The 17758-nt window shown below is 39.2% G+C and overlaps 1 protein-coding gene across 1 annotated transcript in view; it reads right to left on the minus strand.

Annotated features, from left to right (window-relative positions):
• The window catches only part of LOC117346211 (vomeronasal type-2 receptor 26-like), a 30310-nt gene that overhangs the window by 5987 nt on the left and 6565 nt on the right, over positions 1-17758 (minus strand). Inside the window, exons 4-5 of the mRNA XM_033915613.1 lie at positions 14905-15132; positions 13747-13873 (exon numbers count right to left, since the gene is read on the minus strand). Coding sequence (XP_033771504.1) covers positions 13747-13873; positions 14905-15132 — 355 coding nt within the window. The remainder of the gene's footprint in view (positions 1-13746; positions 13874-14904; positions 15133-17758) is intronic.

Raw genomic sequence — 17758 nt, forward strand, 5'->3', positions numbered from 1 at the left:
TGGTTCTTCACCCCTTTGAAAAGGCAGAGCCTAATGGCGCACCACCGTTCGGCACGCCGTCTAATACTTGAGTCAAAGGCGAGTGCCCGCCTTTGCAGAAAGCCATGCGGAATTCAAAACTAAAGATTTTGCTCCTCACTTGCTGAACAGTGTTCGTTTTTCAAGATTCTACATGCTGAACTTCACTGCACTGAACTGTGAATTGGGTGAGAAATTAAGCTGAGGTTCTTGCACTCTGCACTTTACTTGCTGGTCTGTTAAACATTTGTGAGATTTGGGTCATGAGAGTTAACTCCCTCAACATAATTATTACTATTTGGAATTGGCTACACTTTAAGAACTGAGCAATCTTATTTAGTGCTAATTAAATAACTTAGAAATTGTGAGTGATAGGGAAACCACTATAGTTATTACGACAGGAATGAAACATGAATTTCCTATTGATATATTTAATAAGCGGTAGCATTAAGGATGTTAACTCACTCTGTTCACAATTACACTCAGTCCATTATCTGGATCCATCTATTAAGTTTATAATTAACCAACAGGAAGACAGAGTAAACCATATTAATGTAATCTCAAGTAATGGAAGACATCAACATACCCTTAAACAAAGGATAAGGGAAGTAAAACCTAACAGAACCACTACATCTACCAAACCTGAAGGGGTTGATTTCTGTGATCACTGGAAGAAAACTAGCACATCCATTTTAGATAAAATTGCTCCTAAACGAAATAGTAAAAGCTACTCAAATAAATACAACAAATGGTTTGACAATGAATTTCTAAAAATGAAACAATTAGTAAGACGAATGGAAAGAATTTGGAAAAAAATGGGAAAATTATCAGACCGGAACAACTGGAGATCCAACATAAAACTCTACAAACAATTGCTAAAAAAAAAACGTAAAGCATTTTACTCATCCAAAATTAACTGATCTAATACTAGCTCAATAGAAATCAACACAAAAGAACTGTTCAACTTGGTTACAAATTTATTTGATACCACACGTTAAACTCAACTCATGCATATTATTAAACTACCTTCAGCAAACAATTTAGCACAACATTTTGATTCAAAAATTAAAAATCTGAGAAATAACTGTTCGGCAAAAGACATATATGAACATCAAATAGCTAACATACAAGGAAATGAAATACCAGCGGACATGATTTGGAGTTCCTTTCAAGATTTAGAATGGAATAATTATATCAAATTATATAACAAGTGTGTTTTGGACTCATGTCCCCCAGAAATTATGAAAGCAGCTCCATTAGACTTTAAACTATCTTTGCTGAATTATTTAACCAATAACTTAAAAAATGGAAAATTCCTCACTAATAATGGTCATATTATAATAACCCCAATTCCAAAAAATTGTAAAGAATCATCAGCATTAGTAACCAACTATAGACCAGTAGCATCCATTCCATTTATTATGAAAATCATGGAAGGACTGGTACATACCCAATTGAAGGAATATCTTGATCAGTTCTCTCTTTTGCATGAAACTCAATCTGGTTTTAGACCTTTGTTTAGCACTGAGACAGTAATTGTGGCTATCTTGAATAATTTGCGTTTCTTATTTAGTAAGGGCCTTAATGCAATTTGACACGAGCTCTGCCTTTGACTTAGTGAACCATGGGAAACTGTTACAATGCCTAGACGCAATTGGAATCAGAGGAGAGGTCTTAGATTGGTTTTGAGGTTTCCTTATGTCTCACAATTATCAAGTACATTTTAATTACAATCTCTCTGATACCTGGAGCAATCCATTTGGCGTGCCGCAGGGGTCACCACTATCCCCATAGCTTTTCAATGTTTACATGTCTTTATTAGGTGCGCAACTCTCCCAGCTAGGGATAAAATTATTTAGTTATGCAGATGACTTTATGATCATTATCCCATTCACCACCTCTCTCTCGGAAATTACCCCTAAGGCAACAAAAGCACTAAATTTGATGGAGCAATGGATGAGTGAATTCAGATTAAAGCTTAATTCGGAAAAAAACCCCAAAATTCTTTGTAGCTTCATCACACCCGCTTGACAATAAATCATCACTGTGCATCCTCAGTTATCCTATTCAATCTATATGAAAGTATTGGGTGTAACATTGGACCAGAACCTAACCATAAAGGACCAGGTGGACTCCTTGGTTAGAAAGGGTTTTTTATTCTCTGGAAGCTTCGATCCATTAAAGCATATTTTGATGTTTCATCATTTAGAATTCTGGTACAGTCCCTTATACTGAGTCAACTAGATTACTGTAATATAGCCTATTTGGCAATTTCCCAGAAGAATATGCGGCAATTACAGCTGATACAAAATGCAGCGGTCAGGATAATTTTGGGGTTGAAGAAGTTCGATCATGTAACGCCTTCCTACCAACTTCTGCATTGGCTGCCGATGGAGGCACTTGTGAGGTTCAAGTTTGGATGTTTTTGCTTTAAGGTACTATTCGGATTAGCCCCTAAATATATAACTGCCCTTTTCTCTTTCACAACCAACAGATATAAGAGAAGTTCACACTTTAATTTTGTTTCCCCACCGGTTAGAGGATGTAAATTTAAAAAACATCATCAACATCTTTTTGCACATCAGGCAGCATTATGGGATAAAGACCTGGAACAACTGCTTATGTCTACTATTTATGGGGAATTTAGGAAAAACCTTAAAACATATATTTTCCTGAAGTATTTAGGTAACTGACCTGTACAATCTTAGTCCACAATATCTGATCTCTAGAGCTGTTTATCACTAGCTCTTAACTTTGTTAATTCTACTCAATCTGTAGCATCTTTTAATCATTGTAAACCACATAGAACTTCATAGTCTTGAGATATATAAACTGTTGTTATTATTATTATTATTATACCAAACACTATTGGGTTTCAAGAAGGGATTAGATAATTTTCTGAAGGAAAAGGGGACTTAAGGGTTTAGATAGAGAATTACTACACAGGTCCTGGACCTGATGGGCCGCCGCGTGAGTGGACTTCTGGGCACCTTGGACCTCTGGTCTAACCCAGCAGAGGCATTGCTTATGTTCTTATGTTCTAAATCAATCCATTGCTTGATACATAAAGGCCCATTCCACATGATCAAAGGCCTTCTCTGCATCCAAGGACACAGAGAAAGCCGGATCATCCATGACTTTCATCAAATTTAACATATGAAAAGCCAGTCTGGTGTTATTTGAAGAATGTCTTTGAGCATCAAACCCCATTTGGTGCATACCTATGATATAAGGGAGAGCCTTGGCCAAGCATAAAGCTAGTAATTTAGTTAGAAGTTTTCCATCAACGTTAATCAAAGAAATAGGCCTATAATTTAAAACCAACATGGGATCTTTATTTGGCTTTGGTAAAACTATAGTTAAAGATTCTGCCATAGTACCTGTAATACAACCTTTAGATAGTTGAGCCTGATATAAATTTAATAGATGAGGTAATAGGGTAATGTTTCTTCTGTACTGTAGTGAATGAGCAATTGATGAAAGTGCCTTACAGTGTACAATTGTTATGCTGTAAGGTGTATATATAATGATTTTATTGGGTTCCTGTGTAACAGTTTGTGTATATATTTTATGTTCTTATGTGTGTAATTTTGGAAACCGCTGAGATTCATGGCGGTATAAAATTTTATAAAATAAATAAAATTTCCTTGTCATCAGCAGCAGATGAATCCAGAGACTAGTGGGATAATAGCCATCAACCAGCAGGTGGAGATAGAGCTCACTGAGTTGTTCTCAGAGAATATATTGGATGCACAGCCTCCTAGCCAACCAGTAAACTCTATCTCCAGCAGGTTGGCGGACGTGTTTCTCACAGCTCCTGGATTCTATTGGTCCTGGGTCTACAGAGCGTTCGAGCCAGGTCAGGCTTGTAGAATGGAGAGGTGTTCTAGCACAATATGCCAGCTTTGGAGGTATACCTGGGTCCCCCCAATGTCCCTACCTCACCCTCTTCAGGGTAATACCTAGTTTTCCCCCCCCCAGTGTCCCTTACCCGAACCAGCAAAGTACCTTCAGGAAGTTTCTTCTTACCCAAGAGGATTGCCTGAAGATTAGACAGTAAGGTATTGAGTGCTAGTCTTTTTGTTGGGAACTCTGGGTGCATCGCAGTTCGGGGTTGCTATGGCTCGATTCACGGACTCTCCCGGGGACATGAGTGCCTAGTTCGAGGTGCCTGGTGGTATTCTTTCCTTTCGGGGGGTATCAGCAGCAGGGCTTTTGATACCTTCCCGTAGATGAGCTAAGGCTGTGTTTTCCTTCCCCGCCTTGCGGCAGTGGCAAGCACGTGATGGTGAGTTGACTTTTGGCAGGTCGGGTTGCTGCCTTGGTGCAATCTGGTGAGAAGAGCTTGAGTCCTATAGGGGCACCTTAGGGCTTGTATGTCTGGGAGATCCCCGGAACCTTTCAGTGCGATGCTGAGCATTTTTTAGCTGCTTCTGGTTACGCTTGGAATCGGTTGGAGCGCGGTCTTCGGTAGCCTACCCTCCTTCTGCTGGTTGGTCCCGTAAGCTTTTGGGTGGTGGTTCCCTTTGGTTTATCAGGTCCTCCAATGGGGGGTGGCTGGTCTTCTGGGAATTATGCAGTCAGGGGTGATTGATGGCCACTGACAGGAACATGGTTGTGTTTTTGGCCAGATGCCTTCTGATAGGGAGAGGTCGGCAGGTCTTTGTCGATGCGGGACTACCCATGGGGTAGGCATGGCGTTAGCTACTGGCTTCAGTGTTATGAAACGTGGGGAGCCTTAAGCACTATTTTCTGCCACGGTCCTCCCCACTGCATTTTCTATTTGTAGATTAGCCCATATAAATGTCTTCCTTTCCCATACGTTTTTTTTGTATAAGAAAGTTAAGCAACTGACGGTGTCCAGTTTTGATCCCTATATGGTTCTAGTCTGTGTTAAACATCAGTAGTTGTATGCCTGTGGCTTTGGCCTCAGCGGAAGTGTGTCCTTGTTCCTGTAGGTTAGGCTTCAGATAAGGAGTGTTCCTGTGGCTTAGGCCTCAGATGAGCAGTGTTCTTGGGGCTTAGGCCTCAGACGCAGTGTGTTCCGGTGGCTTAGGTCTTGGATGAGGAGTGTTCTGGTTGCTTAGGCCTCAGACGAGGAGTGTTCCTGTGGCTTTGGCCTCAGATGAGGAGTGTTCCTGAGGCTTAGACCTCAGACGCAGAGTGTTCCGGTCGCTTAGGCCTTGGATGATGAGTGTTCCTGTGGCTTAGGCCTCAGATGCGGTGTGTTCCTATGGCTTAGGCCTCACACAAGGTAGATTCCTGAGGCTTAGGCCACAAACAGGGGGTGGTCCTGTGGCTTAGGCCTCAGAGAAAGAGTATTCCTGGAGCTTCGGCCTCAGACAGAGAGTGTTCCTGGGGCTTCGGCCTCTGGCAGAGAGTGTTCTTGGGGCTTCAGCCTCAGTCAAGGAATATTCCTGGGGCTTAGGCCTCAGATGAAAGATGTTCCTGTGGCTTAGGCCTCCATTTAGGGATGTTTCTGTGGCTTCAGCCTCAGGTGAGTGGTGTTCCTGCTGCTTAGGCCTCAGTTGAGAATTCTTTCTCATGGTTCATGCCTCAGTTGAGAAGGCTTTCCTGTGGCTCAGGCCTCAGTTGAGAGATTTTTCCTAGGGCTCAGGCCTCAATTGAGTGTTCTTTCCAGTGGCTCAGGCCTCCGTTGTATGTTCTATCCAGTGGCTCAGGCCTCCGTTGCGTGTTCTTTCCGGCGGCTCAGGCCTCAGTTGAGAGTTTTTTCCTGTGGCCTGGCCTCAGTTGAGGGATTTTCCTGTGGCTCGGGCCTTAGATCAGTGTGTTTTCCTGTAACTCGGGCCTTAATTTTGGTGATTTTCCTGTGGCTCAGGCCTCAGTTGAGAGCATTTCTTGTGGCTCTGGTCTCCGTTGGGGACTTTCCTATGGCTCAGGCCTCAGTGCAGAAATTTCCCATGGCTTGGGCCTCAGTTGGGAGATTTTCCTGTGGCTTGGGCCTCAGTTGAGGGATTCTCTGGTGGCTCAGGTCTCAAATATTTCTCTGTGATTCAGGCCTCAGTTGTGTGTTTGTCTCTGCCGCTCCTTCTAGGATTCCTTCCTATGGAGGAGTGGACAGGATATTTAGGTCTACTTTCTCGGCTTCTGAGGTTGTCACTGTTTCTTCCTGGGAATTCAGGGTTGGGGGAAACCTTATCTCCTCAGTGAGAGTTGCCAAAAAGGTCTACGAGGAGAAAATAGCCCTTTTTCAGATACGTAAAAGGGAAAAAACCTGAACGGAAGGTGGTGGGACCGCTGGACGACCTGGGAGGAAAAGGCTGCATTAAGGATGACAAACAAATTGCAGACAGACTGAATTCCTTCTTTGCTTCTGTCTTTACAAAAGAAGACACAGCAACAATACCTGATACAGTGAAAGTGTTCAAGGGAGTCGTACAGGACAGCCTCACCACAGTAGAAGTGGACTTGGACCAGATTTACCACCAGATCGACAAACTTAAAAGTGATAAATCTCCTGGACCAGACGGAATTCATCCGAGAGTCCTAAAAGAACTGAAATCGGAGAACTATTGAAAAAAAACTTGTCAATCAAAACATCACGCCAATATTTAAAAAAGGATCAAGAGGAGTGCCAGGCAACTACAGACCTGTGAATATCACGTCTGTCCCTTGAAAGATGGTTGAGGCGCTGATCAAAGATAGCATAGTCCGGGACCTGGACACACACGATCTGATAAAAGCTAGTCAACATGGGTTCAGGAAAGGGAAATGTATTATGAACCTACTTCAATTTTTTGAGACAGTGAACAGACAAATTGATAGTGGAGAACCGGTGGATATTGTATACTTGGACTTTCAGAAAGCATTCGACAAGGTTCCACATGTAAGACTTCTCAGGAAATTACAAGGCCATGGAATAGAGGGAGATATACTAAGATGGATAGGCAAATGGCTAGAGAACAGAAAACAGAGAGTGGGCATAAATGGGAAGTTCTCAAAATGGGAAAAAGTATACCCCAGGGCTTGGTACTTGGACCCATCTTATTTAATATTTTCATAAATGACCTGGAAGAAGGAACATCCAGTGAAATCATCAAGTTTGCAGACGACACAAAGCTATGCCGGGCAATCAGATCGCAGAAGGACAGCGAGGAACTCCAGAGCGACTTGAATCAATTGGAGAAGTGGGCAGATAAATGGCAGATGAATTTTAATGTGGAAAAATGCAAAGTGATGCATTTAGGCAGAAAAAATAAAGATCACAAGTATAGTATGTCAGGTGTAACTCTGGGAAAGACCGAACAGAAAAAGGACCTGGGTGTACTGATAGGACCCTGAAACCATTGGCACAATGTGCGGCAGCGGCGAGGAAAACAAATAGAATGCTAGGCATGATAAAGAAGGGAATTACGAGTAGATCAGAGAAAGTTATAATACCGCTCTACAGAGCCATGGTCAGACCACACCTGAAATACTGCGTCCAGCATTAGTCTCCATAGCTAAAGAAGGATATAAAACTGCTAGAGAGGGTGCAGAGATGAGCAACAAAGCTAGTGAAAGGTGTGGAGAACCTGGACTATGAGGAACGACTTAGGAGACTGGGGTTGTTCTCCCTTGAGAAGAGGAGACTGTGAGCGGATCTGATCGAAACTTTCAAAATACTGAAAGGATTTGACAAAATGGAGCAGGGAAAGCAGTTATTTACAATGTCCAATGTGACACGGACAAGAGGACATATTAAACAATTAGACTTACATTCATTAATAACACAGCCAACTCACCAAGCTGGTCATACCATTGATACAGCCTTAATAACAGCATCTGCAAGAAACAACTTTTCTATAAATTGTTGCCTTCCAGTGCCATGGTCAGATCATTACTTAATTTCATTAGCATATACCAGTCCATATATCAAACCTAACATTAAGCAACAAACAATTGCTTTTAGGAATTTTAATGATCTTTCTTCAGAATCAATACAAGCATCACTTAAATTAGATTTTTCTGAATCAGTCACTTACTCAATTGATGATTTAATCAACCTTTGGAATACAGCCATACAATCAGTCATAAATAAACTTGCACCAGTACAAAATAAAACCATTTCTGCTCGTAAAACCCTTAATCCATGGTTCACCACTGAACTTTCACTCCTCAAAAAACAACTAAGATCTCTTGAGCGAACGTGGAGGAAAGACAAAACTCAAAATAATTTACAAACATACAATGAACATTCTAAATTCTATAAAGCAAAAATAAATCAAACTAAAATGAAATTCTATTCCGATAAAATATTAAAAGCTAAAAATCCATCAGTTCTTTATGCCATCCTAAATAATATAACAACTTCAAATAATAAACAACAATCAGAACCAACTAACACCATTCCCACTGCACAAGAGCTTGCTGATTATTTTATCAAAAAAAATCAATAAAATTAGGAAAACTTACTAATAATCTACATATTACAAAGGATCTTGAGCAAGTTAATCCAGAATCACTACTTCCTAAATGTTCAAGATTTAAAATACCAAGTCAAAAAGAAATTGAATCCACTCTTAAAACTCTGAATATCAAAGGCTCTAAAGCTGATCTAATTCCACCCTTTATTCTTAAACATTATTTCGACATCTTTGGACCTTTCATTCATACATTAGTTATAGAAAGTTTAATTCAACATATTGTACCCATGGCCCTAAAAAAATCTTACATTCGTCCCATTATCAAAGATAAAAACATAGGCTATGAAGATCCATCTAACTATAGACCTATAGCAAACATTCCATTTCTGGCAAAACTCACAGAAAAAGTAGTTTTCAATCAAATCTCAGAGTTCGTAGAAAAAAACAACGTGTTACATCCTAATCAAACTGGTTTCAGACAGCACTGAACATTCACTAATTGGCATGACCACTTCTATCCAATATTTCTTAGATCATCATCAATCAATGCTGCTAATTTCTATCGACCTTTCAGCAGCATTCGATATGATTGATCATCAACTTCTTCTTGGCAGACTTCAATCTATTGGTGTTACAGATCAAGTTCTCTCTTGGTTTACATCATATCTCACTGACCATACCTCTACTGTTCTTTTCAATGAATCCTCTTCTAAACCTACACAGACTGCACATGGGGTCCCCCAAGGATCTATTCTCTCGCCTTTACTTTTCAACATCTTTCTTGCACCACTAATGACTTTATGCCAATCTGTAGGTTTTCAAGTTTTTGCCTATGCTGATGATATCCAGCTATTGCATCCATTAAACACTAATGATACTTCTGAAATCTTAGCGATTAATGAGAAACTTGACCAAATTTATCACTGGCTGGATACAAACAGATTGGCGCTTAACATTAAAAAAACTAATGTTATGCTTTTTCCATGGAAAGATAGTTTTCCTCTTGTTACTCCAATTACTATACAAAACGTCCCCCTGCTATTAGTTAATAATTTAAAAATTTTAGGGGTGATTTTTGATAATAAACTAAATTTTCATGATCATATTAGTAATATTATGAAAACTACCTTTTACAGATTACGTAAAATTCAATCTATTTCTAAATTTCTATGTTCCAAATCACTTAATATCCTTATTCACTTTTTGGTGATTTCTAAAATTGACTATTGCAATTCTCTCTTCAAAGGAATTGTGTTAAACGAAATAAAACGTCTTCAAATCATTCAAAATGCCTCAATTAAGCTTATAACCAAATCTAGAAAGTTTGACCATGTAACACCACTTCTTAAAAATGCACACTGGCTTCCAGTTATTCATAGAATTACGTATAAGCTTTGTATAATGACCTTCAAAACCCTTTGTAATAAGACTCCTGCCTTCTTATTTAAATTATTAATTCCATATTCCGCAAATAGAGTTTTGAGATCTAATGAACAAAACCTATTGACTATTCCTTCATTGAAAATTATTAATACAAGACGGCAATTTATTTTTTCAGTTACTGCACCACAGAATTGGAATGCCCTTCCAATATTTTTAAGGGAAGAACAGGAATTCGGAAAATTTAAAAGTAATTTAAAAACATTTCTTTTCAAGGATGCCTTTGAAAACTAATTTTAATATCCGATAACCCTATTAAGTTTTATCCTATTATACTTTGTTATTTTGTTAACTTTTTGTATTTTTCCCTTAAATGTTTTCTCTTTACTTTAAAGATTTGTATTTCATCCCTCCTTACCTAATGTTAAGAGTATGTTAAAATTGATTGTAATTCTGTATTGTTTTTTTTTTGTATTGTCATCCAACAAATGTAATTTTAAACTGTACATTGCTTAGAAGTATGATTAAGCGATTAATCAAAAAAATTATTAAACTTGAAACTTGAAACTTGACATAGACTGAAGCTGAGGGGGGACAGGTCCAGGATGAATATCAGGAAGTTCTGTTTCATGCAGCGAGTGGTGGACACCTGGAATGATCTCCCAGAGGAAGTAATTGCAGAATCCACCGTTCCTGGATTTAAGGGTAAACTAGATGCACATCTCCTTAAGAGTGGCATAGAGTGATACGGGTAAGGGTAAATTAGATGTACATCTCCCTTGAGAAGCATACAGTGATATGGGGACTAAAACTATGCCAGGGTACACCTGCCAGAGCATCCGCATGCATGGATCACTGGACATGATGGACCTAGGGTCTGATCCGGAGATGGCAATTCTTATGTTCTTTTTTTTTTATTTTTATAATTTTTATTTTCATTTTATAGTATTAGAAACATAGAAACATAGAAAGATGATGGCAGAAAAGGGCTATAGCCCATCAAGTCTGCCCACTCTATTGTCCCACCCCATTAAGTCAGAGTGCTGCTCGACCCACGTAGAGATCCCACTGGATGTCCCATTTATTCTTAAAGTCGAGCACGCTAGTGGCCTTGATCACCTGCACCGGTAGTTTGTTCCAGTGGTCCACCACCCTTTCTGTAAAGAAATACTTCCTGGTGTCACCACCAAATCTCCCTCCTCTGGGCTTGAGCGGGTGCCCCCTTGTGACTGAAGGACCCTTAGGAAAGAATATGTCGTTTTCCACCTTGACATAATATTAGTCAAAACAAGGAAAGTAATACAACTCCAGTTCAAAATTTAAAATGAGACCATAATCAATATAGAAAATATACATTAGAAATACATAAACAAAGCAAAAAATTTTTCCTTTCTCATACGGCAAAACATTAGACCCATACATAAATTTTACTGGTTTGTATCATTAGACCTCATTTAAGAGGGGATAAAGCTTTACAATGGCTGAAATCTTTTTCAAATAATACAAAGAAAATAAAAGATGGTAGCGAGGAAGAACAAACCTTAAACCTTGTACTTGAGCTAGGTTGAGACTGAAATTCTCTCAAGAATTTTAAGTTTGATTTTTAGCAGAAATAAATTTTGTCAGCTGCTGAGGTTCAAAGAAAATAAATCTATTCCCTTGATAGGTCATTACACATTTACAGGGGAATCTGAGTGCAAATGTCGCACCTAACTGCAGAACCCTTGGTCTCAAAATGAGAAATTGTTTTCTTCTCTTTTGGGTCATTCGTGACACGTCTGGATACATTCTCACTATTTTAGTCATAAATGGTACATCTTTAAACTTAAAAAACATTTTAAGCATCTATTCCCTGTCAGCATCAATAGCAAATTGTACAAATAGCGTAGCAGTTGCCGGTATCTCTTCACCTGACCTCTCAAGGAAATTTGTCAAATCCAAACTATCAGCAGACAAATTCTGCTGGTTTGGTTTTTGAGCAGGTACTCTGGTAGGTAAATAATATATTTTAGTGAGAGGCAGATAGGAGGTTTCGGGAACTTTCAAAACTTCTTTCAAATACTTTTTAAATGTATCCTGCGCTGAGATAAGTGGCAATTTTGGTAAAGTTAATAATCCGAAGATTACTTCTTCTAGTCATGTTTTCCAACATTTCCACCTTAAAATTAAGGTTTCCACTATCTCTTACCCAGACCAAAGCCTGGGACTCCACTGTTTTTATTCTAATTTCATGTCCATCCACTTTATTTTCAACGCTGGATATCCTATTCTTCATTTCCAAATTTTCAGACACAACAGAGGTATAACGTGTGGTAAGTTGCTGCATTTGGGTTCCCAAAGAGATTTGCAAACTAGATATTGCTTCCCAAATTGTCTCCATATTGAAAACCTTGGGTCTCTGCATTGGTATCAGTTCAACACCCAGATCCTCTGATGAAACAGTACCTGGAACTTCAGCAGGCGATGAAGTTAGTGTCAGGAAATCCTGAGGCAATTTCTGTTCCAACTCCTCCGAATGCTCTGATAATCGATTTGGCTTCACCACTCCTCCTGCTGGGCTGACTCCCGATCTCAGCAGGTCTGGAGAGTGAACACCCTGGGACATTTTCTCCACCGTCGACTGGTCAAACGCCCCCGAACAACTCGGAGGACTTTGCTCTTCCGGGGTTAGTGATGTTGCCTCGAGGGAGAGCTGTGACGCTTCAGCCAGCGTGTCTCTCCCAGCCGAGAAATCCTCCGGCTGTGTTGGCGTCCCTCACTGAAGAAAAGTGTCCATCGGGCCCGAAGCTGCTGGCAAAGATTCATCGGGAAAAACCCAAAGTTTAGATTTTCGTTTCACCATTTCAAAGGTAAGAGCAGCCAAGGATCATCCGTGGCATCTAACTCCAGCTACCCGCGGCCATCTTCCTTAAGCCACTCCCCTCTTATGTTCTTATGTTCTTTGGTCAGCAGTTTGCCTCCTGTGGGAGCCCCTTGGACTTTAGGCTTGGGAAGGCTTTGATTGATGGGGAGCCTTTCCTTGTCGCAGTCTTGGCTTGCTGCCCTGCCGCCATGCGGGGGTTTGGCTGTCATCTAAAGACGGGCCCCTTACATAATGGGGTTATTCCATAGGGGGTTTTCTGGGGCATTGTAGTCACGGTAGGAGGCTGCTTGCCCTCTTATGTTCCAGGGAGCAGCACGGGGCAGTGATTTCCGCAGCATGGTGCTCTCTGGCGATAATTGCTCCTACTGACAGGAGCTATGGAGGGGGTTAACCTCTACATGAGTATGGGATACATACTCTCTGGAGTTTCATATCTCCTTGGCCAGGTGCTGCAAGGCAGGATTGGGGGAACGTGGGCTTGCACGTTCCCTGGGTTCTTTCCCTCCCTATGTTTGGATTACTTTGGTATATCTCACTAGTCTCTGGATTCATCTGCTATTTGTTCATTTTTTTTCCTTTAGTTACAGCAGATGAATCCAGAGCCCCATCCTGTTGTGGGGTTTGGCACTCGCAGGTATGGTTTGAACATGCCTTGTGGGCTGGAATTGCATTCTCAGTTTGAGAGCCTCAGGGATTTGGATAGCACATTTGCGGACAGATGTTACATTTGTTCTTTATGTCTCAAAGGTTTCATTCCTTTTCTTTGCGTTGTTTCAGCTGCTTTAAGAAAACTTTTACTGGTTGGCCAGGAGGCTGAGCATCCAAAATATACCCTGAGAACAACTCATTATGCTTTATCTCCACCTGCTGGTTGATGGCTGTTATCACACTAGTTTCTGGATTCATCTGCTGTGACTAAAGGAAAGAAAATTAACAGGTAGGACATAATTTTCCCATAGTATTTTCTCCATTCTGTAAAGAAAAAAATGTTCCACCTAACCTGTGGAGCAATCAATTAGACTTTTTGGAGAGCAACTTCCCTCCCTAATTTCAAGAGCAGGGATCATAATAGATAGCCTATACTTAATTATATGCTATGTTTTCCATGATATCACCCACCAGTTTGGTTGGAGATCTCTCCTTCTGCACACGGAATACAGTCATAGCAGCAGATTGGCTCTCCTTCCCTGGTTAATTTCCTATAACCAGGGTGGCAACTTAGACTGCATCTGAACTGGGGAGGTATCTGAGGATTGAGAAAGCATGTTCTGTAACGTCATTCAATAATGGATGGTTGTTTCTGAAATGGAATGCTTCTTTTATTTATTTTTAAATTGTCATCATATATAACAGCATATTTCATGCCTAGGAAGGCATCTGTAAAAATACCTCAAAAGTGTTGATTCTTATCAACTCATGGACAGATATGAACAGCCTCAGATCAGCTGCGACTGCTTTCATGGAGACACATTTATAAAGACTAATTGAGTTATATAATAATATTTAGAGATCACTAATGCAAGGACAGTTTATAGTAATCAATAATTGAACATTCCTAATTTATCACATTAAAAAGCAAAAACTGTACAATGAAAACAATTAAAAAAAGGCAGAAGAGCCAACAGATTTCAAAATAGAAAAAACAAACCTCCAAATAAACAAAAACAAACTGCATCATGCCCTTCTCACATCCCACTTGCTTCCTGAAAAAGAACACCTTCTGTCAAATGGTTCAAGCAGCTGCCTCAGTAGCTTGAAGTTGTGAGTTCAATTCTCACAGCACCTCCTCATGACTCTAAGAAAGTTGTTTGATCAAACACTTTGGGGTACTTTTACTAAAGTGCGGTAGCCATTTTAGCACACGCTAAAAATTAGCGCACACTAAACACTAATGCATGCTAACACGTCCATTATATCCTATGGTTGTATTAGCACATGTTTGCGTTTATCACATGTTAAATTGGCTACCACACCTTTGTAAACAGACTAGTTTGATTGTAACCAGAAAGAAAAAAAACAACAGTATATCAAGCCCCCTAACCCTTTCTGTTTTAAATGAGCTGGAAGTTTGTTCCAAGTAAGTAGGCAGACATACCTGTAACAGCTAATTAGTGTCAATTAACCCTAATAATTGAGATTGCCTAATTGACTAATTGCTATATGTGCACATCTAAGATCAGCACACTACTTTTTTGTCCATAAAGCCAAAATATACCATTCTTTTGACCATTTCATGATTCCTGTTTAGATCAGCATCTCTGATCACTTAAATCTAACCTGAGTGAAAGAACTGTCCCAGATGATGGCCTTCTCATCAATGGTGAAATCCTGCCCTGGGGGAGCGTTGGGGTTATAATGTCCAACAACTTCATATTTCAATGTCGTATTAGGAAGAATGATAAAATTCAAAATATCATATCCAATAGCGAGGTCTCCATTTTCATCCATGTACATCTCTTCCCCTAGACCATTCTTAAACTGGAGGTTCCTCAGATAATGATGGAGCTAATGAGTGAGGGGTATAGGTTAAATAGGTAATTTCAAGTTTGCATAAACATTTCTTTATAACTATAAGAACTAATTTTAAAGCCATTTCTGGAGGTAAAGCACTTTTCATCTCCTCCCACAGCCCATGACCTTAAAGTATGGACCAACTTCCTGACTTAGAAAAATGATTTTATAGCAGCTATATAAATATCTCTGATTCCATTGTAGAAGTGCAGTATATAAAAATCCAGTAAATAATGTAAGTAGCCAGTGAGTGAGGAAAGGGAAGGCACAAATAAAAGAAATACACTTTATCCCAACTTCATATAGATCTCATTGAAGACATAAGGATTAATTGAAACAATAGTGTATGAGTAAAGACCACATCATGACACTCATCTTTAAAACACAAAAATTGCTTGAAAGTGGCACCAAATGGCAGATAGATATTTTTTTCTTGCATAAACATCTAAGTCTTGATTTTTGAACCTCAGAATTGGGTTGTTTTACTCTATAGATTGTGTAAATGGGCTGAAGATGGCTTTGAATTTAGCTCCAGTGGTTGGAATGTGAGAACAGTGCCTCACAGATTTCTATGGTCTATATTTCAAAAATACTAAAGAAAGAAGAGGATCAAATATTTTATATCATATTCACTGTAGGTTCAATCATGAATTAATATGAAGTTAACTGTTGGGTATATAGAGAAAGAAGAATCAATAATTTTTGAACTCTACCTTTGATACTGATCTTGGGATTTGTGATCGTTCAGTTTTATGCCTGGTTCTTGTGTAGTGTATGTTGTAAACTATTGAAAAAAAATGGCCAGTAGTTCCTGGAAGACTAGCCTCAGCTTTTCAGCTGAAATGATGAATGATCTTTTAAGCACACTGACTGATTTTCAATCCTACCACTGGGACACATTGCTGACTGGGACACATTACAGACTCTGTTTAAATCAATAATTAAATTGAAAATGAATAGTGCCACCCTCATTTAGTACTATAAATTAGAGTGCATACTAAGAGGCTTATGAATTTTTAAGGGGCCTCAGATCTTTCAAGATGATGAATAGTTTGTTGCAAGATGGAATAAATAAATGTTCTCTAGCTTTGATGTGGTTAATCATTGAGAACATGCATATTCTAAATAAGGAAAAAGAACATTTGGATAATGATCTGAATAAATTAAAGGATTTCTTATCAAGTACAGTGTTCGACACACATTACATCAAGCGACACACATCAAGTTGAAAGAAAGGCTCCAAAGCTTTAGAGAGGACATTTGAAATTTAAAAAATGTTCTAGGGATGAAAAGGATTACGCTACTAACCATGTATACTCCTGGATTTATAAGACATCAAAGAATACAGGAGGAGCAACGAGACAAGTAGGATTCTCTGGAACATCTTCAAGCAGTTTCTCTACAAATAGTGATTCTAGAGAATATTTTTTTGACAACCAACACCTGAACAGATAGTAGGGACATCAACCTAGATGCCGAAGACCATACCCTCAAGGAGGAGGTCGCTTGAGACCTCAAACAAGGTCTCAGATGACAGTTCATGAATCAATGGTAATTAATCTGTCAACACGCCTTTTTACTGAGGCAGAAAGGTATTTACTATCTCGAAGACTGTCATTTGTAGCTGCTATTGGATTTGATGATTTTCAATTTCAAATAGATCTAGAGCAATTTATTTATTCTTTACAATTAAAGATATTCTTTTGAAATAAAGAGACTGCTAGTGTTAGCTCATGGGTTCCCATTAAGTCTCCACCAGGACCACTGGACCTGATGGTACAGGTTTTTGAGATGCTTGTGATTAGGGATATTAGAGAACATTTTGAGAAGCTGTCTGCATGGGGATTCAGGGATAATCTGATCATTGATGAGCGTACCTCACTAAGGTTATTAAGCAGAGACCAGCAAGTAGTTATCAAAAGAGCAGGCAAGGGGGTGCTGCCACTATTTAGCTAGGAGCTTGAACTACATACACCAGATTGATGATGGATTTGACTGAACATTTACAGAATATAATTATTGCAGAGGTGACTGAAAACTTTTTCCTGTTCCAGGATGAGTTGCAAATACACCCAGTGTTTAGAGACACATGGCTCCAGGTGTCTTTCTCTTGGAGTAGGAATCTAAAGGAACTATTAAGCCCTGTGATGTTACAGTTAGTATCAATGGGCCTCCATAACAGTGGAGCAATCAACCACATGTAAATGTAATAATGCTATATATATCTTGATATTTTTGTGCAATAGGATTTATGTAGGGAAAAACCACACGGTCCTTACAAGTTAGGTTTACAGAACATAGATCAGCTGTTTCAATGAGTAAATTAGGGGCACCATTAGTCCAGCACTGTCAAGCCACAGGACATAATTTTGACTGCTTTAAGGTAATGACCATTGATATGATATTGCACAAAGCAAAATACTTCAATTCACACACAATGGAATCAACAATACAACTTGGTTAATGTTCCTTCTAATGATCTAATCCATTAAATGAAGTAACTTAAACCCCAATTTTATTTTCAAAAATACCTTATATTTTATATCTTCACTCTTAAAATGGAAAAAGGCCTCAGAATTAGAGTGTATACATGTATATCATCTGATGTTAATATCCAGCA

The sequence above is a fragment of the Geotrypetes seraphini genome, chromosome 12, assembly GCF_902459505.1.
Source record: "Geotrypetes seraphini chromosome 12, aGeoSer1.1, whole genome shotgun sequence".
NCBI classification, from domain to species: Eukaryota; Metazoa; Chordata; class Amphibia; order Gymnophiona; family Dermophiidae; genus Geotrypetes; species Geotrypetes seraphini.